Raw genomic sequence first — 24,134 nt, forward strand, 5'->3', positions numbered from 1 at the left:
CCAAGTGTTTTGTTACAACATATTGAATATATAGTACAATACTGTTTATACATCATTGAGAGGATATAAGTTCGTTATGTTATACTGCAGTAGAAAAAATTAGGTGCCTTCCAGTAGGAGACTTTGTGTTGCATGACAATACTTCATTTACTTGTTGTCATCAACTCTATAAAACGTTTGACATTGGCTTATCAAGGCTTAAAAACTAGGTTAATGAATCAAGTGATACAAGTGCAAGGAAAACCTTGCTGATATGCATTAAAACCTTGGTCAAAACCTTTCTCTTTTTATAACTTAGGGCAGCTTTGGGTTAAAAAAAAAGAGATTTCGTCAAATCATTGAAATAACTAGACCACATTTTCCGTTCTATTTTCATCAAACTTAATTAGAATCTGTGTCGTTATATTATCTTGACCCAGTTTTAATCTGGGTTATATTGAATCAAAAATTAGCTGAATTGATGGATATATAACAGGGAAACGATATAAACCATATTTTTGCAATGGCTTGATATTCATGAAAAATGGTTAAAATGATTATTTCTATGAAATATATGTCAAATACAAATTTGCGTCTGAGTCAACTTGACAAAACTATAGGTCCGTGGATAATTGATGTAAGCCCCTTTAAGGAATTGATGGAGCAGTAATTTTCAACCGAGCCCATGACACATGTCATGCTTACCTCTGCAGCTCCTAGCCCAGACTGACAGTGCTTGAAGCAACAAACACCAATTAAGTAAGCGCTAAGCACTGAACACTATATCAGCCGCGACCGGGAATCGAGCCCTATCGCTGGCTTTTAGTATAGCCATATTAAGAAAATAACTCTAAAAATGGTCTTTTGATTAAGACAGTTGCTGTTACCTTTCATTGCACAGTTTGTCATGTTATTCAATATTAAACTGTCAGCTGAGCGAATTTAGAGCCATTCTTGTCATTTTGTTATTAATTCAGTCAAGATGAAATAAGCAAACTTCTAAAATGCAAAGATGTGTTAAAATGAATGCTTTATGTTAAATTTGTCTAGATTGTTAATCAACCCCTGACAGGGACGGTGATCACTAAGCCACGACACCCAGATTACATGCCGGCGTCAATAGTTGCATGATTGTCAAAACGGATATGTAACTTGTATAATTTTAACGCCGACGGTTTCGTCGGAGCATCGTCTCAAAATGTATATATAACGACACAGATTCTAACTAAGTTTGATAAAAAATGAACGGGAAATGTGGTCTAGTTATTTCAATGATTTGACGAAATATCTTTTTTTTACTCCCTAAGTTATATATAAAGAGAAAGGTTTAGACCAAGGTTTTCAATGCAAGATTGCTTGGGCGGGCCAAGGATCGTGAAAGTTAATAGGGAGGTTGGTCATGACCAGCAGATGACCCCTATTGGTTTTGAGATCAGTAGGTTAAAGGTCAAGGTCACAGTGAACATTTTTTCGGGCGATAACTCAAGATCGCTTTGACCTAGGATTAGAAAAATTGATAGGGATATTAGTCATGACTCCTATTGATTTTGAGGTCACAAGTCTAAGTTCAAGGTCACATTGGCCAGAAACAGTTAAACGGTTTCTGGATGATGATAACTTGAGACCGCTTAGGCCAAGGGTCATGAAAGATGATAGAGGTTTATCATGACCAGCAGATGACTCCTAAAAATTTTTGGTCAGTAGGTCAAAGGTCAAGGTTACAGTGACCCGGAACATTTAAACCGTTTCCAGACAATTATTTGAGAATGCTTGGGCCTGAGATCATGAAACTTGATAGGATGGTTGCTCATGACCTGTAGATTACCCCTGTAGATTTTGAGGTCAGTAGGCTAAAGGTGAAGGTTACATTGACCCGGAAATGTTAAACACTTTCCGGACGATACCTTGAGAATGCTTGGGCCTAGGATCACGAAACTTAATAGGGTGATTGATCATGACCAGCAGCTGACCCCTGTTGACTTTTAGATCAACAGGTTAAAGGTCAAGGTCAGGTTGAACCAGAACAGTAGAACTTTTGTTAACAATGAGCATATAATTTATGTTCCTTGTGGTATTACTGAATGCATCTAGTTTATTATTAAATTGCACTTGTTATATTCAAATGGCAAGTACGACGGATACTGTCAAAAGTATAAATAAGATTTTCAAAGAAAAAGGAAATTAAACATTTTAATTATTATTTTTCAACGCAGCCGTTTTAGTGTTGGTTTTCAGTGAGTTATCAGTATTTATCTGACAGAATGTTCCGTATTTAACACCATTATCCAATCTTAATGAAACATTCGAAACCTTGTTAGACTGTTTATTGTTATTAAAGCCTGTGGAAATTTTGAAACTGACATATCAGGGCTTGAAAAAAAGTAAAGTGCATGCTAGGGAAACCTTGCAAGCTATCGCTTTAGTCTAATATTCCTGAAATGTGGTCGCGGATAATTTAGGCCCTTTCTGTTTATGTATTCATGACAGATTTTGAGTATAAGAATGGTAGTCATACCATTGAAAACCCTTGAAATCGCTAGAGGCCACATCTGGGATCGTGCTTTAAACATCCAAACATCTGATAACCACTCAACAGGTTACATTTTTAACAACTTTTACATGTACAAAAATGCCGATCTTTACGAATCAGTGAGAGTTGAACGCTCAATTGAGTCAATCTGACATAAATCTAGGTCACTAAATGTAAAGATTGCCCATTAAGCGTGGATAACCGACGGAAGCCTCACCCCCACGCCCCTCCACCCCTCCCCACGACGGAATTGATGAAACAACTTATTTCCAATTGAGCCCACATAAAGTGTTATAACTTCCTCTCCAGTTCCTAGTCTAAAAGATACTACTGGAAACAGCAACAATTGAAGTAAATCAAAGCTCTAAGACTTTGATATTCGAGACCGGATCGCTGGCGTTGTAGTCATAGCTGCTACTCACTGCTATACTGACGCACTTACTAAGTCAGATCGTGAAAGACATTAACGCTAAAATTTGAATTTTAACCAGCATAGTTGTTATTGAACAGTGTGTCATGATATTCAATTTTCAAAAGTCAAGGTTAGCTGAGCGATTTTAGATATTTGAATAAATGAAAGTCCAAAAAAAATGTTGAAGTAAATAAAATTCTAAAATGCAAAGATGTGTTGAAATGAATTTTGTTTTATGTTTCATTTTTTGCTAGGTTGTTAATCAGCCACTAGCAGGGACGGCGATAGTTCAGCCGCGGACCCCAGATTACATGGTTTCCTCAATATTAGCATGTCTTTGCTGCTTCTGGCCCACAGGCATTTGTGCCATCTACTATGCAAACGAGGTATGTACATAACATTATCATAGGCTAGAAGGAATGATAAAAAAGTGCTAAGAAAGTCTAATTTATGCCTTGAACTTCCGTGGGATAAACTTTCGGATTGAATGCTTACCGGTATAGAAACTGTAAAAACCGTTAATTTTCGAGGGAAACTTATTTTTGTTCACAGATATCATGATTGAGTCAATCCGCGAAAAGGAATCCGAACGTATGTGCTAAATTCCAGTTAATTTTATGTTTGAAAATTGCTAGCCACGATTTCTAATCCCCACGAAAAAGCCGGCTTAACAAAACCACGTCTTTTTGTGCTCACAAATTTGTATTATTTGACAGTATTTAACCTATTTCCTTTAACGTTTTAACACCCCATTTGCAAAACTGCACAAGTTTATTGACAATAAGCGCATTGTTGCACATGACACTATTCTTTATAGATAACATGCTTTAAGTATGAAGTATCATGAATTATGGATAAGTATAATTATATTACCATTCTTTTGGCTGGTCTAAATAATATGTATTGATAGATATTCAAAATGATCACATGACATAAATATTTACCATCAGGCCAAAAAACGTATTATTTTCCTACATTAGGGTAAGTATGTCGGATTTTTTTTTTGAGATTTTTTTTTTAATTCAAGAGACGTTTTCGAAAATTATTTTTGTGTCAAAAATTGTATAAGGGGGTAACCTTTAGAGCATCGGTAAGTTGATTTTTAACATCACTGAACATGTTTAAAACATAAAAAGTGCAGTTTTGTAATTTTTGTTGAAAGGTTGAAAAATGTATTCTACAAGACCGAAAAAAAATTAAGGTCGGGCCAAAAATTTAGGGTAGATCTGGATACCTGAAACAATTGTTTACGCCTGACTCGAAAATTCATGAAATACTAAACACCATTTTGCTTGCCCGGTGAGTACCTTTTGCTCGCATTGTGAAATATTTTGAAAACGCTTCTTGCCCGGTCTTTTCATCATACCAGGATCAGGTTTCCCGTGCATAGCAAAAGTCAACCCTATAGCTCAAATGTCAAGGTCACATTTGATGTCTAATGAAGAGTTCTACACCGTAAAGGAGGCTCAAACCCATACCGATGAAGGGCTTGTGATTTGAAGTCAGCTGCCTTAACCAATCGGCAGTGGAGGCGCCTAAATTAGTAATGAATAATGAACTTTATACACATTTAAGTTTGTTGGACGATATTATTTTCTTTATTTTTTTCATTGCCTTTAACCTTACCCTGCTAAAATTTATAATGAAGCTGTCTGTTAATTCAACAGTACCATGAACTTTTTAAAAGGGTGTTAACCAAAAAAGATACTGACAAAATAGCAAACACTGCAGATCTTGATCAGAATGCATCATGATCTGCGCAGATCCATAAGGCAGAACCAATCGTGTCCAGCATGGTAAGTGTCAAACAAGTACTTAGCACATTCTGTTACCTGAAAATAGTTTTTGTTTAAAATGTTTTCGAAAAATGTAAGAATCAAACAATTTGACCCAGGGCGTTAAGTGCCTAATTTAGTTAAGGTGAAAATTTTATTGAATATTTCTTTGCTCTTTTGATCACAGGATATATCAGAATTTTACCTGTACTTTGTAATATGCAGTAAACAATATCAATTTACAATTTTCAGTATATTTCAGTCAATAATACTGGTGGTTTAAAGCGGCTTGCCTGCAGATGTTTTCTTTCATTATTTTCATTAGACGTGATAAGCGGCAACGTCCATAAAAATAATCAAAGAATTAGATCAATATGATTAATTTAAAAGTTGATATTTTGTGAATTGGGCTAAGTGTCTTCTGGTTGTACTTTAAGTCTACTTTACATCCAATGGCAGACATACATGGAACACTGTTGATCATTTTGTTCTTAACTCTCGTTTACACGTTGAAGCACTTTGTTACGTCCTAAAAGCAATATTGATAGGTGACCCTATCATCCATACATAATATTCTTGGCTGCCCATCCAGAGGTCCGGAGACACTGTAAATTACATTGGCCCTCGATAGTGTCTTTTACCTAAGAGGTCTGTACTGTTTTTACCGGGAAATAAGTCTTTGCGTGTATTGGCCATGGTGCTATGCATCGGACCCGTTAAAGAAACACACTGTCCATTCGCGAAGAGCTGCGTTTATTCAGTATTTTGTTTGTAAGTTCTACTGCGTTAGTATCACAGTATGAAATTTTTCTACATTTAGATTTAAGGACAAAAACTCATATAGAACTCTGCGAAGCACTTTGCTTTAACATATTATTCAAAAGTTAAGTACTTTCTCACATCTGAAAAAAAAATATTGCTCATTAAGAAAAAGTGTCCATGTTAGTATATATAAATGACGTTCGAACCGTAATTATTTGCGATTGAATTCTCGTTTCTATTACAGAGAAAAAAACATTCTATGACTTGGTCCTGTCTGCAAATTAACGAATATTCAATTTATAAGTTTGAAACATGTTTTCTTATTCAGGCTAAGAATCTTGCGGATGTTGGTGATTACGTGGGAGCGAGAAGGATGGCAGACAACGCCCGGCATTTAATTATCACGAGTGTGATCGTGGGAATTATTGTGATCACTCTTTCGGTAGTGTTACGCGTTGTGTTGGCGGGTACGAGTACTAACGACGGGTACGAGTACTAGACAGAGATGCAGGCTATATCGTCGTGGACCATTCACAGAGTGATACTTACTTTTAATAGAAACGTTTCGTGTGAAGCATAAATAAACATTGTTTGTACGTGTACATGTATATTGCATTACAAATTGATTTGTAATACCAAAACTGCTTTCCACCATACTAGTGTTATATAGTTACAAAGGACATTATAAAAAATTAATCAAATTTGAGATAAGAAATAATGTCATTTTTTTGACTCCGTTTAAATACACCAACCTACATAAGTACAGGTTTAAAGTTACACAATTTTATCCCCCATTGGCCAATATTCGTAAATATTCATTGTGTTTTGTTATTAGGAAGAAAATATCATAAAATAACCTTCAGGTTCTGATCCTCTCGGAAGCAATAAAATACTAGTCATGAAACATTGTCATTACCGAGGCTTCAGGTTCCTGATCCTCCCGGAAGCAATAAAATACTAGTCATGGAGCATTGTCATTACCGAGGCTTCAGGCCCCTGATCCTCTCGGAAGCAATAACATACTTGTCATGGAGCACTGTCATTACCGAGGCGTCAGGTTCCTGATCCTCTCGGAAGCAATAAAATACTAGTATTAAACATTGTCATTACCGAGGCTTCAGGTTCCTGATCCTCTCGGAAGCAATAAAATACTAGTATTTAACATTCTCATTACCGAGGCTTCAGGTTCCTGATCCTCTCGGAAGCAATAAAATACTAGTCATGAAACAATGTCATTATCGAGGTTTCAGGTTCCTAACCCTCTTGGAACCATTAACGTACTAGCTTTGGAACGTTGTCATCAACAATGCTTCAGATTCCTGTATAAATTATACCCATAGAACGAGGTCGTCACTGGGGATTCAGAGTCCTGCTTCTCTCACAATGAATAAAATACTAGCCATAGAATGTTTTCACCATCGAGTTTCAAGAGTCCTGCTTCACTCACCAGCAATAAAATACAAACCATAGAACGGGGTCATCACTGAGGATTCAGAGTCTATAATTGTAATATTTTATGCCCTTCTAAAATGCACTCATTTGCCCATATTTCATACATCTAAAAGAAAATGATATGACAAGAGTTATTATCACTTCTGCAGGTCAATATGGCTTTTTCGGACCCGCGCGTGCACCCTTTCGACCCCTCGAATGAGTTTGTCTGAAAATGGTATGTAATATGAAAAGATATTGGTGGCTATACTATCCACGATGTATTGTTTTCAGTGAATCTTCAAAATGTTGCTTCCCTCTTGGATAATAACAGGTTTTTGTAGTTACACTAGCCACAGGGAACGTTGTCGTTAGCGAAGTTTGTGAGTCCTTCTCTCACGGCCAATAAAAGGTATTTGTGGTTAAACTAGCCGCAGAACATTATCATCAAGGAGCTTCGTTCTAGTGCCCTGCCCCTCTGTTGGGAAGTAAATCTATTTGTGGTTATCCTAGCCACGGAAGGATGTTAACACCAAGGCTCCGCGAGCCTCCTTCCATTTTGGCAAGATAAGGTATTTCTGGTTATATAACCTATGCAGCGTTGTCATTCCGGAGGCTGTAGATTTCAGCACCACTCTCGAGCAATAAAAGGCATTTGTTGTTATACTAGCCTAAGAACATTATCAACACCGAGGCTGCAGGTCCTTGCTATACCATTTGTGGCAAGGAATGGAATTTCTGGTTGCCCGTTGTCATCATCGTGGCTATAGGCTACCGCACCTCTTCCGGGTAATAAAATATATGAATAAATACGATGCTTGCGTTTTTTAAATAAAAACATTATTTGCACGTTTAAAACATATAAGATTTAAATAGCGAAGCAATATATTAAAGGTAAAATGAAAACATTACGTGAAAATTAATTTCTTCTAGATTATATTACTTCTTAAAATTTACAGAAAGATCACTGAGCTGATGTAAAACCTTCATACGCCCATAAGGTGTTAAAAATGTCATGCGCGTTTATTTCTGCAGTGTCATATAATTATTAAAATACGGAAAAGATATTCGCTGAATTAATTTGCAGACGGAGTTGTGAAAACACATTTATTCAGGAAGGGCCTAAATTATCAACGAATAGCTGTATTATACAAGTATTTCCAGCATGATTTACAAAAAGTTCATATGGGAGGAAAAAGGAAGTAACTAGGTGGTGGGTCTTTTAAACACAGAAAATGTACAGGGACAACAAAAGTAGCCGAAGTAAATGATTTAAACAGAGGAGTTATGTACAGCCAACGAATGATTAAGATATTTTCAGCTCAGCTAGGCAATATCATATTGAAAATTACAATATACTGAACCCACGTAAATAAGACGTTTGTAGAACAGGTCTAAGAATGTGACCTTAAATATAAGAGGAAATGACTGAGGCAAATGATCACACAGTTTTAATAATAACTAACAGAACTTAACAAAAATATCTGTCAACCGATTACTTTCTTCACCTAAATGCTGGCAGTGGTATATTCGCATTTTGAAAAATCATATGAAAGTAATGGATGTTTCTCATTATAGATCTGCGCATGCCTGGAAGGGATTTTAAATTGGAGCGTTTGACAAAATACGCAAGTTTCTGCATGTCCGCAAGCATTTAGTGTATAATATGTATAATGCACTGACTAAAGGTAGGTTAGGGTTAGTATCACCAAGGTTACAAATTATATATATTTAAGAAACCTTTCGTTTAAATGGCTTGAATCCGGTATAATTTTATGCCGTAGTCTGTAATCTATCACAGGTGCACAAGCTTATATTTGGATCTATAGAACTTTTATTTGTTGGTAGGGGAGCGGGGAGGGGTGAGAGGGAGAAAGACCACCTTGTTGACCAAAAACCCACATCAAGAAAAAAGTTCAAACGTCAAAACATTCTTCACTTCCGGACTGTGTCTCTAATGTCAGGCTCCCCACGCCCTCATCCCTCCACCACCCACCCCCGTCTTATTCGGATATGTTGACTGCAATGTTAAGTATAACGCTATACATCTCCACAGACAGTGTGTTATACAATTTTATAGAGACTGGACTGCAGGTTTTGGCCAAAAATAATCTTCCTTTGGAATTGAAGTTTGGTCTTATAAGTGAAAAGTAGATAGAACATGAGTTTTTGTTTCTTACCTATTAAAACAATGCTAAATTTCATCTTCACCAATACACCACGGAGGAATTTGTACCGCACGAACTTCCATATAAAACTTTATAGTTAAGGCAGTGTACCTTCGGTACTCCGTGACAAACGCTTTCCCATTTTAATGAATACATTAGTTTATACAACTAATTATCATGTGTTTTCATAAAATAATCTGTCAGTAACTAAGTTTCAAAAAGACCCATTATATACAGTTAAACCCCTTCTGGAAATGTATATTTTAATACTTTTTATGAATGTTAAAAAAGAAAAATTAAGTTTACTAATACAGTCAACGTCGAACATGTATTACTGAGCGACTTATCTATGAAACGACCGCTTAAACCCAGTCCGATAGTTTAATTTACTTCCTGAAAATTAATGTGTTGGCTCATTAGCTATAACTTAATTGGACTTTTAAAACTTTTTTCTTTATTCGTGTCTCATTTGTGATTTCATATTTAATCTGTTCACATTTAATGTCCAGTTTGAGGTGTGATGCATGCGATAAAATGTCGGGCTTTTGTCCTTGGTTATGTTTTCCCTGAAATTTCAAATGAACATAGATTATAGAAAGTAATACTTTGACAGGCTTTGGGTAAGGTTGTTTGAACGTGACCCATCATCGGCTGTCTTCAGATCATACGCTTAGCATGTTCAAGGTGGCTATCCCTTTTGCCTTTTCTAGGTCGGGTTCTCGTTGGATACTGTTTATGACCGCCTCCATTCAGGTCTTCTTCTTTCCGATATTTTTTCATAAATCCTATAAAGATTCTGAAATAACAAAAGAATAAAAGAATAAAAAATATGACCGGTTTTTGGACATAATTATTGCTTTATGTAGAGCTATACACTATGCAATTCATTTCAAACGTTCATTAATATTTCTGTTTGCAATAGGGGTCAGGCACACGTCAATTTCATAAATTAAAAAATTCTGGCATTTTTAAACTTTTATAGGAAGCTGTTTTATCTGTCCTTTGTTTGATGGAAATACCGGTTAAACACTAATCATAATACTTCGTATTTGTATAGACCTACACAGAAATTAGCTTAGAACCAGTCCTTCCCAAAAGTGGAGATGGTCAACATGACCACCAATAGATTAATTGTCGTAATGTGGCATTCTCATAACTGATGTCATAATATCCTATTCTATTCTTTATAGTCAATGATTTGTGCGTCATCCAGTTTTCCTTCTTTGTTTAACAAAACGACAAATCAGATCACGGTAAAGCATTTTCATTCTACTCAAATAAGCGTGCTAGTCCAACATAGTGTCATGCCATTTATTTTTATGGTGGTATGAGTGATATCTACAATGCCGCTTCGAACATCTGTGTCGTTTGTGATATCCTAACAATAAGTTAGTCAAGAACAATATAACCGCATGAACTATAATTTTAGATTTGGTGACATCATGAGAATCAAAACATAAGGATCCATTTCCGTTTAATGTACAACAAGGATGATTAAGCCATTAATTAGGTCAAATATTACATTTCTGAGTTTTTGTTGTTACTCAGCGGAAAAAACCTTTGATACCGTATAATGTTTTTTTTTGTATCACTCTTGTTCATGCAGTCAAAGTTCTATGGAATTTAAGGCACTGACTTTAAAATCGTACGACAATAAAATATCGTTTTAGATTTTTTGAAATTATTGTGATATTTCTCAAGAAGGTTTTTTACTGATTTATAATAAATGTTATCGAAAAAGAAAAGATTTAGTTGTATTTGCTAACTTTTCCATTCAAAATTGAAGAAGCGTTTGTGATGGGGCAAAGGGAAAACTTTTAATTTTAAAGCTTTATATTTAACGGGTTGTCAGTTGTTTATTGGTCGAGTGTTGGAAAGAAACAAAAACTCCATGTTCTAATGTTCTGGAGTCAGGTTTCCATAAGAGTAGATTAAAACACTGGTGAATAATTGTAATTATACCTGTTTTCTCCTCTATTGTTTTCAAAACGTTTTCCGCTTTGCTCCATTTTATTTTGCTAAGCTTGCATTGTTAGATTTCAGGAAACGGAAGATCAAGTTCCAGCTGAATGCATACATCGACGAAAAAACAAACTCATGACGAGATTTAAAGCGACTTCTTCGAATATTTGTTGTAAAATAGTTGTAAGTTTAGTTTGTTGAAATGCCTGTTGACTTAATACACAGTATGATCTCTATTTACGAACCTTCTGCATTTTTTCTGACTCGAGTTCACAACGATCACGATCGTTTGCCTACTGGCCCATATATAACGGCATAATCTATTTACCAGTGGCAATCACCTGATGCTGTTTGACCACTGAAGGCTAAACCGTTCTCCAGTTATTTAGCGAAAAAGTTGTTGTTGTGATCGTGATCTCTGTCCTACTGATCTCCAAACCAGCAGAGGTTATCTACTGAGCCTCACAATGCTGAACACAAATGATATTGCCTTTGCGACCGGTGTATATTATTACCAGCCTGCACATCCTTGCAGTCCGATCATGATCTGCACTATTTGCCATTCAGTCGGTATCTTTTTGGTAAGCACCCCTTTTACAGTTAATGGTTCTGTCCAAATTGAAAGATGGACAAATTCAATATAGAAATTAAGCAGGGTAAGGGATAAACAAAGGCAACCATGCAAAGAAGTTTTACTACCCTAGGCCAAATCGGGCTCCGGTTTTTCAGCCTCAATCCAAAGTCTTTGTCCTACTGACCTCAAAAATTGTGGTCATTCACTGACCATAGGCAATCATCCTACGACGTTGGACTAATCAAGCCCCAAGTGTCATCCGGTTCAACAGCGGTAACAGCTTTAAGTCTCAAGGCCACCATGACCCCCAACCTTTAACCTACTGACCCCCAAAACAATAGGGGTTTAATGACCACTTTTAATTATCCTATAAAGTATCGGCGGTCTGTACTTATTCATCGGAATCCGAATGGTCTACCGGGCATCAGACATACTACAAACCAACCTACCGACTGAAATCGCAGAATCCGTGTGACACATGAACATGTATGCATATATATGTTGCTGCAGTATGCAAGGAAAGCTGGTTGGCTTTGCGAGAGTGGTAGGGTCACGAGTAGGTATTGGAGAAGAAAAAGACGGAAACAAAATCGTTTCATGAAGAAAGATTGAAATGAGCTAGAAGAGAGGTAAATGCTTGTCCTGTTTCTGTTGGTATTACCAGTGTATCTGACCCCTACCTTTTTCAACGTTGACGGCAGACGAAAGAAAAAGTTGGCCCTTTGTCTTCAGCCGCGCTCCGTTTCCAATATTACTCAAAAGAGATGTCTATTGAAATAGCGTTCGACTATTTGAAACTCTTTCATATATGAAAACTTTATCATAATTTTGCAGACATTGAGTCGGAGCTATGAAAGCTGGTTCAGAAATGCCGAAGATTTATGAAAACTTCTGTGACGCAGACGCCGCCGCCATCGAAAGGGTAACAACAGAAGCTCTATTTCTTGATAAAAATGTATCGTTTTTATACATCATGGCTTAACTCGCTCCTATCCCTATGTTTGTTCTGTTATATTTCTCAAATATAAATTTCCTTTTCTAACATTGGAAGTAACTAAAGCAGGTTGTTTCTGTATTGACATTTTATTGCCCCTGACTCCTTTAGCCATCAGATAACATGTGCTATTTTGGAGGCTTGAAATTAACTATTAAAAGATTTGCTGTATTTAAAAAAAATCATGCAGCGAGGGAGCCAGGCTAATCATGGCCAAGAGCTGTCCAGAAGTCATCGCTTTCGACCTTTTGACAACTTCTTTGTCGAACAACTGTCATCACTTGGCAGTACTCGGTAACTTGTTTATCTCATTTCAAGTTATTACAAATTACGATTTTATTATAAAAATTATTAAGAGTTGCATGCAAAACATTAACCAAATTTTCTGCGTCAATAAAGGGCCATAACTGCCAAGAACCCTCTAAACTTTGTTCGTATACTTCCGTTTGCTGAGAAGGGTGGTCTCCGGTAAAGTTTCAAAATATGAGATACGGCTTATACATCTGCGGATGTCTCTAAATTGATTTTTGTACTTTTAGCATGTGTAAATGTTGAGTTCTGCTCAACCCGGGGCTAGAGGGCGTGGACGGTAGCATGCATTTCCACTACCGTCCATGAACAGGCTCAATCAAACCGAGCCTGCAACATTTTCGTTTGTGTCGTGTTGGGCGACCTGTGAAGCTTCCACTTTTCTCTGTTTTGATAATTAGATGCTTGGGAAATATGTAAACGTAATTTTCAAAGTAATAATAGCTATAATTCGAAATGAATAAACATATCTTTGGTACTTTAAAGGAAAATGATTTGAAATAAAATTATTTCTTTATACTCATCATCTGCATGTTTTGTTACAATCTCCATAACTCTTAATTGCATTTTTTACAGAATTATGCTCCTTTCACACTTTAAAGATTTTTTGGCAATCTTCGCTTTCTGGAGATAACTTTAGTACAATATAAGATAATGACATGGTTTGAAACTTAAAATATAGGAAAGAACCAATGTTAGTTATTTCTTCTTTTAAAATTAAAGTGTATAATTTGCTCATAATTATAGGTTATTAACTTTGTATGTGGATATATGCACGAGTTCTGCAGCGGTAATATTGCGCGACTTTATTACATACCCAATATCAAATAACTATTTTTTATGTTTAAATTATCGTTCTGTAACGAAAGACAGGAAATATACAAAAAGAATTTCTCCGAAAATATAATAAACAAATCAAACTGACGCGCATTAATATTTTCCGCGAAAATGACGTCAGCTTGTTGTAGCAACGTGCGCGTGGACGTCATGGACGTCACGCGATTCTTTGCATTACAACGTTAACAAAAACATTTCACGTCCGATATGAAAGCGTTCCACGTCAATATGGAAAAATATTGACCGATCACGGTCCATTAAAACCCAACGGAAAATAATTTTAGGTATGTAATAATGCTTGATATAGCCTAATTTTATTCGAACATAAGAATCTTTCTGTTGATAAACTTAAAAATAACTACCTGGAATAAAGCTGCATACATATGGAAATCACTTTAAACTAATATCTCTGCGTGTTTTAAAATTTTTTCTCTTGCTACAATAGTTTTTTGCAGTTTATCACTTGTAATAACACGAATTATGTTGCATTAATATTATATTTTCAAATGAAACATGAATGTTTGATAACTCTGTCAACAATGATAATAATGATTGATTTATTTTATTGACTGTGACTCAATGCAGACTTGGAGCACCCGTATAAATTACAGACTCCGGTATATACCGGTTTCAAGCAATTTGAAATAAAAGTACTTTGAATGTATGTATTTTGTAATCATGGTGATACTGAACCTAACCTTTAGCCAGTATATCATATATATTTACACTAAATGAGTGTGAACATGCAATAATTTTCACTTTTTTGCCGTGCACTCCAATTGGTAATCACTTCCGGGCATGCGCAGAAGACCGTTCCAGCTCTGCAATGAGCTACATCGTATCTTATTATCCAAATTTAGAACATGTATTTTATTTCATGAGACAGACATGAGACAGACATTATTCCTTTTTGCACGTATTTATTGTTGCCAATTAATCTTTGTGATGTGTAGTGTGTGGTAAATTTTACGCCATGTTTGCAATAGGTAGAAATGATATATGTCGCAAAGGGTTTGAATATTGAAGACCGAATGTTTGTTGTTTTTTGATATTACCATGTAATGAAACATGAAGGATAACCTAATCGAACTTATGCGGTTACAAATTATAGCAACTTTTATGTTATATACATGCAGGTACTGTTACATACGTATTTTCAACGTAAAATCTGGTGAGCATTAAATACCTGTATGTGGGGATTGTGACAAAAAATTCTAAACTTCTTTAATTTAAGCTTTATAATTCATCAATTGATTACTTAAAATATGCAACACATTCCTTACTATTCCAATATGCTTTATAGTGCACATACAGTATGGGAATGAAATAAAACCATACAAGTGAGACGATATGATACAGAGGTATATTTTTGTACACACAAATTTAAGTCAAGGAAGTTAAATGTGAAACAAAGGATGAATGAATACTTGAATACAAACTTAAGGTATTATTTCAGTTACGGTGTGAACTAGTTTTGACGAATAATACCAAATAAATGAAATGTACTAATGTTATAACACAATGACTTCGTGTCGACCATTAAACTGAGTTTAAAGGTGATCGAGCAGTTTCAGTCCTGATAAAAATCGAATCTTTTGCGTGTTAATTGGAACGATAAAACATATTCTCAAAGGTCTCGTTAACAGTCGTGTTTCACACAAAAGTGATAGATGCATATTTCCGCCGACCATATACTAGTATCCACTTATTTATTTAGACAAATTTCTAAACTAAATGTAACCAGTTTTTATCTGGTAAGTAGAAAAGTATCATATTACCTGCAGGAAATAAGTGTCTATTATTCCCAACTTCTGCCACCCGATAGTCACTTGAATATCGAAAAGGTTTTTTTGATAGTAATTGGCTCACCTTCACTGCAATTCAAGGGCATTTTTGTCCATATGGACGTCTAATCCAGCTTAGAATAGAAAATATAAGGTTGGAAGGAACATGAAATAATACATGGACACATAAGAACGTGAAAAATAAATTATTGGTGAAGCGTATCCGGTAACTTTCGATGGATTCTAACAGGGATACTAAACGAGTAGCTAAGAAAATGATTTGCTTTTAACTGTTGAGCGGAGAGGGGTTAATGGTATTTTTATGTTAATTCATATTGTTTTTTAGTGTCCCCAATACATACCCCTTTTGTTTACCTACTTCCTACATCTATTTCACCACCATGAAAAGTATATTTCACTTACTCCTGTTACTTCATATTATTTCTCAGATACATCCATTCTCCCCATAGGTCTTGTATTGATTCTAAACCCAGTGTACCCTACCACTAACAGAAATATATAACGAATTTTCGCTTTCTATATAATTCTTTATTAGTACATTTCACAAAACAATGTTAAGTTGCAGTTTTTAGCAGTAAATGAATTGATTTTATTTTCATAGATTATATACTTGTTCCAATAAAACGACGCCGTTACCAAGCGACGTTACTAAAGTCAACAGTACAGTATTTCTCCTGAAGATCCCGTAAGCGAGTGAAACCGGTTGAGTTACACTAATTTTACAATTTACTTGGATTAGAATTATTAGACATGTAAAAAATTAAAGGCATCTTGATTCATCTTTTTTTTTCCCTATAAATGTATATTGCAGTACCACACAAGAGGTCCTAAACATTCTAATTAAAGAAATTGAGGACCGTTGTAGTACAAACTGCGAAAATTATTTGTACGAATAACGAAACACGATTGGAAGTTATTGTCGGTCTCCGGCTGATAATTACAAAGCTTTCAGATATTACCCGAAAGCACATTCAGAGGATACTAACGTGGCCGATAATTTGTCGACCTGACGGACTGCCAGATAAAGACATGTCGTGTTTGCGCTCTTTTCTGTCGCGTCGTCGCGTTCTCGCCTGCCTGACGCCAACTCGACAGCAGGAAAAAGAGCTAGTTTTTGTGTTGTCGTTTATTCGCCCTGACATTATCAGATACAATAAAAACAACGGGATGTTCAAGCATTGCACGATGTAAGCATAGCCGTTGATAACTTTATCTAATTTAGACTACACTGTATGCTCACATTATTTCACGGTATGTAATTTACAACCTTAATGTCTTAATCGGAAGTTCCAAATGTATATTTCCCCTGCTTTATAATGGTTACAACTTTACTCATCTCTTATCAATATCAGACTTACTTTTTAGATTTTTTAATACATTTGAAAAAAACACAATTTGGCATTAGTACTTAGTCTAGTAGTTTGCGATAATATAAGTGTGCCCATTGCAATAGGGACAGATCTACAGTCGCTGTCATTAAAGCTGTATAGCTGCCACAGTAATGATGCAAACGCATCCGAGGACAATACTGATGATCAATAGGTTCCTGGCGATATTTGACATCATTCTTGCTTCCTCGTAATGTCCTTCATCTGCCAGAATGTTGGCCTGAGAAAATCACAATACTCAATTTTTAAATTGATTCAATGAAGAGTTTTAAAATGAAAATGACTACTGAGAAAGTTGCATTTACAAAACTCATCTGAATCACTTTAATTATTACTGATATTTATTGCGTTTTATTGCGTTTTATTTTGTTTTCATCAAGGTTGCCAACAGTTTTATAAATATTAATAAGGTGTTGTACTTCTGTAGACATGCCATTTTATTTTGAACGAAGAGTAGAAGATACGTACCTGACTTGCATTGTAGATTGCAAACAGGCCTGTAGGCCAGAAACAACAGAGACAGGCCAATATTGAAGATGCCAGGCTAATACATGGTGGGATATCATCTATATGGTAGTCATATCCAAAAATGAACGGTTGCAACGGAAACAGTGAAATCATATAAAGTTCAAAACAGTTTTTCAAGGGGATACATTTTAATATCACACAGCTAGCCCTGCCAAACAATCTAATACCTATGAAAAAGTGTTTAGTGGGAGTGCATGACAGACGTAATTGGCCCTTGACCTAATTCATTTCAAAGCCCAAGAATCTTGAAAGGACTTTAACAACAATTTGATTAATCTTTTTGCGGCTAAATCATCTTACGACCGATATCTTATGTCTATACATTTTAAGTGTAGAAAACAGGTCTTAAAATGACACGTATTTATACAGAACATAAAAAATGTTTAAACTGACCACATGAGCCGACTGATAAGGTACTGAGGGCTGGAAAAAGCCTGTCTGTTGTTGTGTTCCTATAACCTGGTAGGATGGCAAAGTACCTTCTCTAGACGTGGGGTAGTTGCTAATGTGTTTATTCTCTGGTTGGTCGTAACCTGTAGATATTTCAATAAAATTATTGGACATCAGAAAAGAAAACGATCGAAAAAGCTAACCTTGTAACTTACTAATTAAAGTTCGAGACTTTAAACAATATTTTAATATAATACATTTTTACTGGTCTTGTGCAGAAAAACAACAGTTACTTTACTGAAATATAATTAACATTAATGTACTGTCAATCACAGATCGCTCGATATCGCAAATCAGAAGAAAAATCGAGTTATAAATGATTTTCAGCTATCCAAATATAGAGAATACAAGGTAAACAGGATAGAACCGCATGAACCACTCAGTTAAGCCCGGGTGCTCAATCGTCGATTATCGAGTGAGCCCGGTTGCCTGGGCCATTGATGCTCGAGTGATCCCGGTTGCCTGAGCCGTCAATGCTCGAGTAAGCCCGGTTGCTTGAGCCGTCGATGCTCGAGTAAGACCGGTTGCCTGAGCCGTGTGTGCTCGAGTAAGCCCGGTTGCCTGAGCCGTCGATGCTCAAGGGAGTGGCAAGAGGTAATAAAGAAGGGATAAACTATAACAGGGAAGTTGTCTTACTGCGACAGTGTATAACGCTTGTAAAAGTAAAAAGGCTTTATTAAAGTTTTAAACCTTTTAAAAATTGAAAAACAATTACATAAAATGCCAAAATGATCATCGAAATTTAATAACTATTTTACTATCATATAAGATTAATGTTATGTACCTGCTCGATCCGCCATTTTTGTCCGGTTAATCTTCCCTGTTTACTTTGCTCACAATGTCATACAAAATAATAAATGGTTATGTACAGGGAAGAGAAATTTAAATGTAGCTTTATACACAGAAGACGCATGTGCGATACTAGGTATCACGTTATTTAAACCTGATAATTGACAAGAAAACTGCACTTACCTGACTTTTTTTTTTTTTTTTGGTTTTGGTTTTGGATGATGATCAGGTTTCTAGCGATTTTACAATACTACTACACAAAGTTCAAATATACATGTACAAGAAAAGTATAAAAAAATCGATGGTAAAAACGTTGCGTTTCTAGATGCACCGAGCATATATTTGAAGTTATCTGTGAAGAGGATGTGGTATGTTGAGATAGCCAAATCACTACGTCAGTGCACAAGATCGAATCGGTCCAGAGATGTTCTGTAAAAGGCACTGACCTCCAAATTGTACGACAACAGAAAACATTTAGATATCAGGAAATTATAATTGCCATATAACATAAGACGTCTTTGAACCGAAGATACTGACAGATTATATGTTATAGAAACACATAAAATTTAATACTTTTTACTAATTTTCCATTCAAAATTGAAAGTGTTTGTGGCTGGCTACTAGAGCTTAACTGGCTCAATTATAAAGCTTTATATAGTACAAATTTCTCCGTGCTGCATCGGTCAAGAAGGCAGGAAGGTTCCTTTTTTGTTTTCTTTATTTCGCACTTTTTAAGATAGTTAAGAAACAAAAACTTACGTGCTGATGTTCATAACATGACCCAACTTCAGTTTTAAAGAAAGATCAGTCTAGAAAATATCCGTAGTCCAGTCTCTTTAATATCACAAAAGACCATTTCTACACTAATGAAGTTGAACATTTCACATGAAAAAAGAGAGTTTGTGTTGAAAATAAAGTATATAAAACATGGCTAATCAAATCAAACTCAGGAAATTAATACCCACCGTCCGAGACATTCATTGACATGAAACATAAATGATCCATGCCATAAGAAAACCAACATAGTGCGTTTGCGGCCAGCATACGCGCAGTAAAGTCAGGATCCACGCTATTCGCTTTCAAAGCCTATTGCAATTAGAGAAACCGTTAGCGAACAGTATGGATCCTGACCAGACTGCGCGGATGCGCAGGCTGGTGAGTATCCATGCTGATCGCAAATACACTATGTTGGTTTTCTCATGGTGCGGCCCAATCATATTTCGCTCGTCTTTCAACCATTCCTAGTATTATCTGGTACCGCCCCTGTGAAACAGATAGTGGCTACTCACGCAATGTGAAGCAGTTGAAATCTAGTTCCATATGTTGATATGATATAGTATAATGAGTCGTAAAAGCATGTGACAGTAACTATTGTATTTAGTTTGGCTGAGTTATCCTTTTTTACGCTTATTGTATTGAGATAGATCTTGACCATTTCTTAGGGAAGTTCTAGGTACGTAATTATAATTGCTAAACCGAAATTTTCATGAGCGCTTTTTAGAGGATGTTGTTTTTTTCAAAACAGATTATTTTTCATATATGTAAGATGAAATTTTAACATCATATAGATTTGTAAAAAAAACATGTTATATCAAACAGGCTATATATGGATTTTATATTATAGACATGCTTTCAAATACTGAAAATGATATCTCAAAATTAATTTTTATGAAATAAGGCGGAAACTGAAATAGTGCAATGTTCAGGTTAAATAATGAAACCCTGGTGAGACTGACTTTAAGTTTAAGAGTACCTACTAATGGGAATGGATTGAAACTTCATACACTTGTTCACTGACATGCACTGTGCAGGTCGCTTAACTCTACTTTGCATTTTTATGCCCCCAGTTTGGGGGGGGGGGGATATAGATTTGCCCTTGTCCGTCCGTCCTTCCGTCCTTCCGAGAATGTTGTTTTTTTGTTTATTCCGTTTTTCAACAGTATTTCAGTTATTTAACGGTTGGCAGGTAACCTGCCGAGTGTTCCTTGGTACTATACTAGTAAAAACCTGTTATCTGCAAGCAACTGCCAACTTCGTGACATGTATGAATCTCAGGTGAAGGACGAATGATTACAGAAACAATGTTTTTATCAAATCGTGACGGAAAACACATGCCTCGCCCGGGGATCGAACTCACGATCTCGCGAACCGTACATGTGCACTCTTGAGATGAGCGGATGGGCTATGTCACTAATGGGTCAGTCACACTACATCGTATAGTGTTAACAGACGCCCAACGCATAGAAAAATTGCGGCAGAAAATTATCCGGTGACGAAAGGCATCTCCCGCTGCTGCTCGGTGCTCTCGCGATCGGTGTATGGGGCACATAAAACGGACAAAACGCAGAATGACTGCAAGATCAACGCATATATACAGGTCGAAGAGTGTTCAGTAAACGGATATCACCGTACTAGTAACGGACTTGTACCGTGTAAAAACATAAGCACAACGCATGAGAAACTGACAAAATGTTCTCGTCAGTTATCGACCGTTGAACTTACGTTACATCCGTTGCATGTCCGGTAATAGTCCGGCCGTGAATCAGGTCCACCGAACGGATGCGAACAGGACAAGTACAGAATAAGGAACGCACGCGTTAAGAACAAAACGCATACCAGACATTGCTACCGTACATTTAATTTTGTCCGGTGGTGTACGTTCCAAATTTTGAAGATGTTCAAAACGAACATCGCCAGACAAAGAGCGCAGGCGCCACACGAGAAACGGAAATCAAACGCATGCGAACGGACACGAACGGATTCAAAATTTTGTTATACGTTGGACGTCCGTTAACGCAATATACGATGTAGTGTGAATGACTCATTAAGTAATTCAAAAATAAATATTCAATATTTTAATTATACTTCAAAATAAATACTCAGCATTTGAATTTTACTCGTATATGTATGATATTTACCAAATACCCTATTTGAAAAAACCTCATCGGATCGTTAACCATTTTTACCTGAGTGTAACTTAAGTTTAATAATTAAACCGTACCATTAGAAAGCCAACACTGTACATTTGCGGCCAGCATGGACCCAGGCCAGCCTGCGCATTCGCACAATCTGGTCAGGATCTATACTGTCCGCTAACGGTTCATCTAATTGCAATAAGATTTGAAAACTAACAGTATGGATCCATGCTGGTCGCAAATACACTATGTTGCTTTTCTTATGGTGCGGCTCTAAATATGGCTGCAAGTGATACATTACCTATACTTTAAAGTTCAAATATTTAGAAACTATTTCACTTCCGCATGATTACATTCACTCTATTATTCTATTCATTTGATATAATGGACAATTGTAATTTGAAAAACGTTAAACTTAAGGCAAACTAAACGCGTCTTTAAAGCAAAGAGGAGTGCATTTATGCTGTTTTATGTAAAAAGATAAATAATCATCGGTATTTTGTTTATAAGCTTCTTTTTCAACAATTTTTGAGTTATATAAAAGACGGTGTCTATTTGTAGCAGTGGGTATAATGCCCAACTTTAATTTGCTTGGTTGCATTCTATGTTTCAAAGGGATCTTCTTATAGATTATATTATAATGATTCTTGACTGGAATATCAGTCTGTAGACAAGTAATATGATACCCCACTCTGTAACATTACACTGATACCGGGCTGACTAGTCCTAGAATATCCTCTTTATTCCGAGAGCCAAGATATCAATACATTAAGTAAGTTCTATTTCAGCGGCTCATAAAACAACATTTACAAAACTGGACAGATATGTAAATTAGCTTACGGCAGCAAATAGGTGCTGTCGCAGCTTCATGTTTGAAGTATGGCATTAAAAGGGGACATGGTGGCCTTATGATAATGATTTAAAACTTTGATTTTAATTTGAAACATGGCAGTAATAAATTTAAACATAAGGCCATTAAAAAGGTAAACAAAATATAATTGCTGGTCAATCTTAACTCCCTGAGGCCGAAATGCGACTATAGGTGTTATATTTTCTACCCCTGTAGCGTTGATATGCGACTATAGGTGTTATATTTTCTACCCCTGTAGCGTTGATATGCGACTATACGCACGTTATCAGGACTGTCAAAGACGGCGATTCGCATTATTCATCGAATGCAGACTGTATTTTATCTCCGGGTTTTAAATGTTCACATACAGTGCGAAACAAAAAAGATAACTAAACATATGAAGTCCATGTAAGTTGGGTAACAAAATGGCGAAAAGTGAAGGTAATATACTTTTGTTTCTTCTTTTTATCTTATCTCCGCTTATATCAATTAAATTTATTAGATGTCGTTCTGGTGGGGTGGTTTTAACTTAACTGCTGTGTGCGTTGTTTATGTAAATGTTGTTAATATCGTTTGTTTCTGTATTGCTGTTGTTATATATAGACATTTAGAAACATTATTTTATTACATCTTATTACAATTAATCTATGTCACAGATATTTGGGGTTGATCTGTCCTTTAAAATAAAAACAACATTATAGAATTTATGAACAAAGAGATCAGTGGTTTATTTATGATTTTACAAAAAATGCGGATTGGTTTTGACTGGGAGCTGTTAATCATTAATTGTCTAAATTGTAGACAGGGGCATAGCTTGTTCAAACTCCAAGTATCTGTGTTTTTTTTACAAGACACATAAGAGGCCGTATCAAGCCCAGTCCGGACTTGAGGCTGCAGTATTAGCAAATTCAAGAATGTGTTGAAAAAACATTGGAAATGTTGATATTGGAAATAAGCGTTTAAAGCGTATTCCTTTCGAAGTAAAAATGACCGATGGTTCCATTAGTACTGATCCGGAAATTGTTCTAAAAAATGGGGCTCTGATTTTGAAGGTCTTCTAAACTCTGGGAACACTACATCAAATTAACTTGGTAGTGATGCTGGTATAGATAATGTAGATCTGCATAATGGTAATAGTATGGATGTACCTGAGAATGACCATCTTGATAGTATGATAATTATTGACGAAGTCTTGAAATCTATTTTACATGTCAAGTCTTGTAAAGCACCTGGCTATGATAATATACCCTGTGAACTATTAAAAATGATTCTGCGTTAGCTTTGATACATAGTCTTTTTAACAGGTGCTTTAATAGTTGTACAATTCCCACTGCATGGTCGAAAAGTACAATTACACCAATACCAAAATGTTCAACATCAAATCGTAGAGGCATAACACTAGCACCTTCAATGTACAAAATCTATTATGCTGTTTTATATAATAGATTGACTAAGTGGAATGAAAGAAATAGTATAATTTGTGATGAGCAAAATGGTTTTATAAAGGTATAGCACAATTAATTAAGGGCAGTAACTTAAACAATATTTGAAACACCTTAACTTAAAAAAGTTACCAAAAGTTACAGCTTTTGTAGACTTCAAGTAGACATACGATCTAATAGACCGTAGTTATCTGTGGCAGAAATTACGCTAACAGGTGGGACTAAGGGGTAGAC

At 35.9% G+C, this 24,134-nt stretch overlaps 1 protein-coding gene across 3 annotated transcripts in view; it reads left to right on the forward strand.

Annotated features, from left to right (window-relative positions):
* The window catches only part of LOC123557748 (trafficking regulator of GLUT4 1-like), a 48,736-nt gene that overhangs the window by 6,717 nt on the left and 17,885 nt on the right, over window positions 1-24,134 (forward strand). Inside the window, exons 3-4 of one of the 3 annotated variants that reach the window (XM_045349408.2) lie at window positions 3,176-3,307; window positions 5,787-6,176. In XM_045349408.2, coding sequence (XP_045205343.2) covers window positions 3,176-3,307; window positions 5,787-5,957 — 303 coding nt within the window. In that variant the 3' untranslated portion in view covers window positions 5,958-6,176. Of the gene's footprint in view, window positions 1-3,175; window positions 3,308-5,786; window positions 6,177-22,792; window positions 22,900-24,134 lie in introns of those variants that run through there. The other 2 variants (XM_053544108.1, XM_045349413.2) reach the window with 2 other exon arrangements.

The sequence above is a fragment of the Mercenaria mercenaria genome, chromosome 5 (genome assembly GCF_021730395.1).
Source record: "Mercenaria mercenaria strain notata chromosome 5, MADL_Memer_1, whole genome shotgun sequence".
Classification (NCBI taxonomy): Eukaryota; Metazoa; Mollusca; class Bivalvia; order Venerida; family Veneridae; genus Mercenaria; species Mercenaria mercenaria.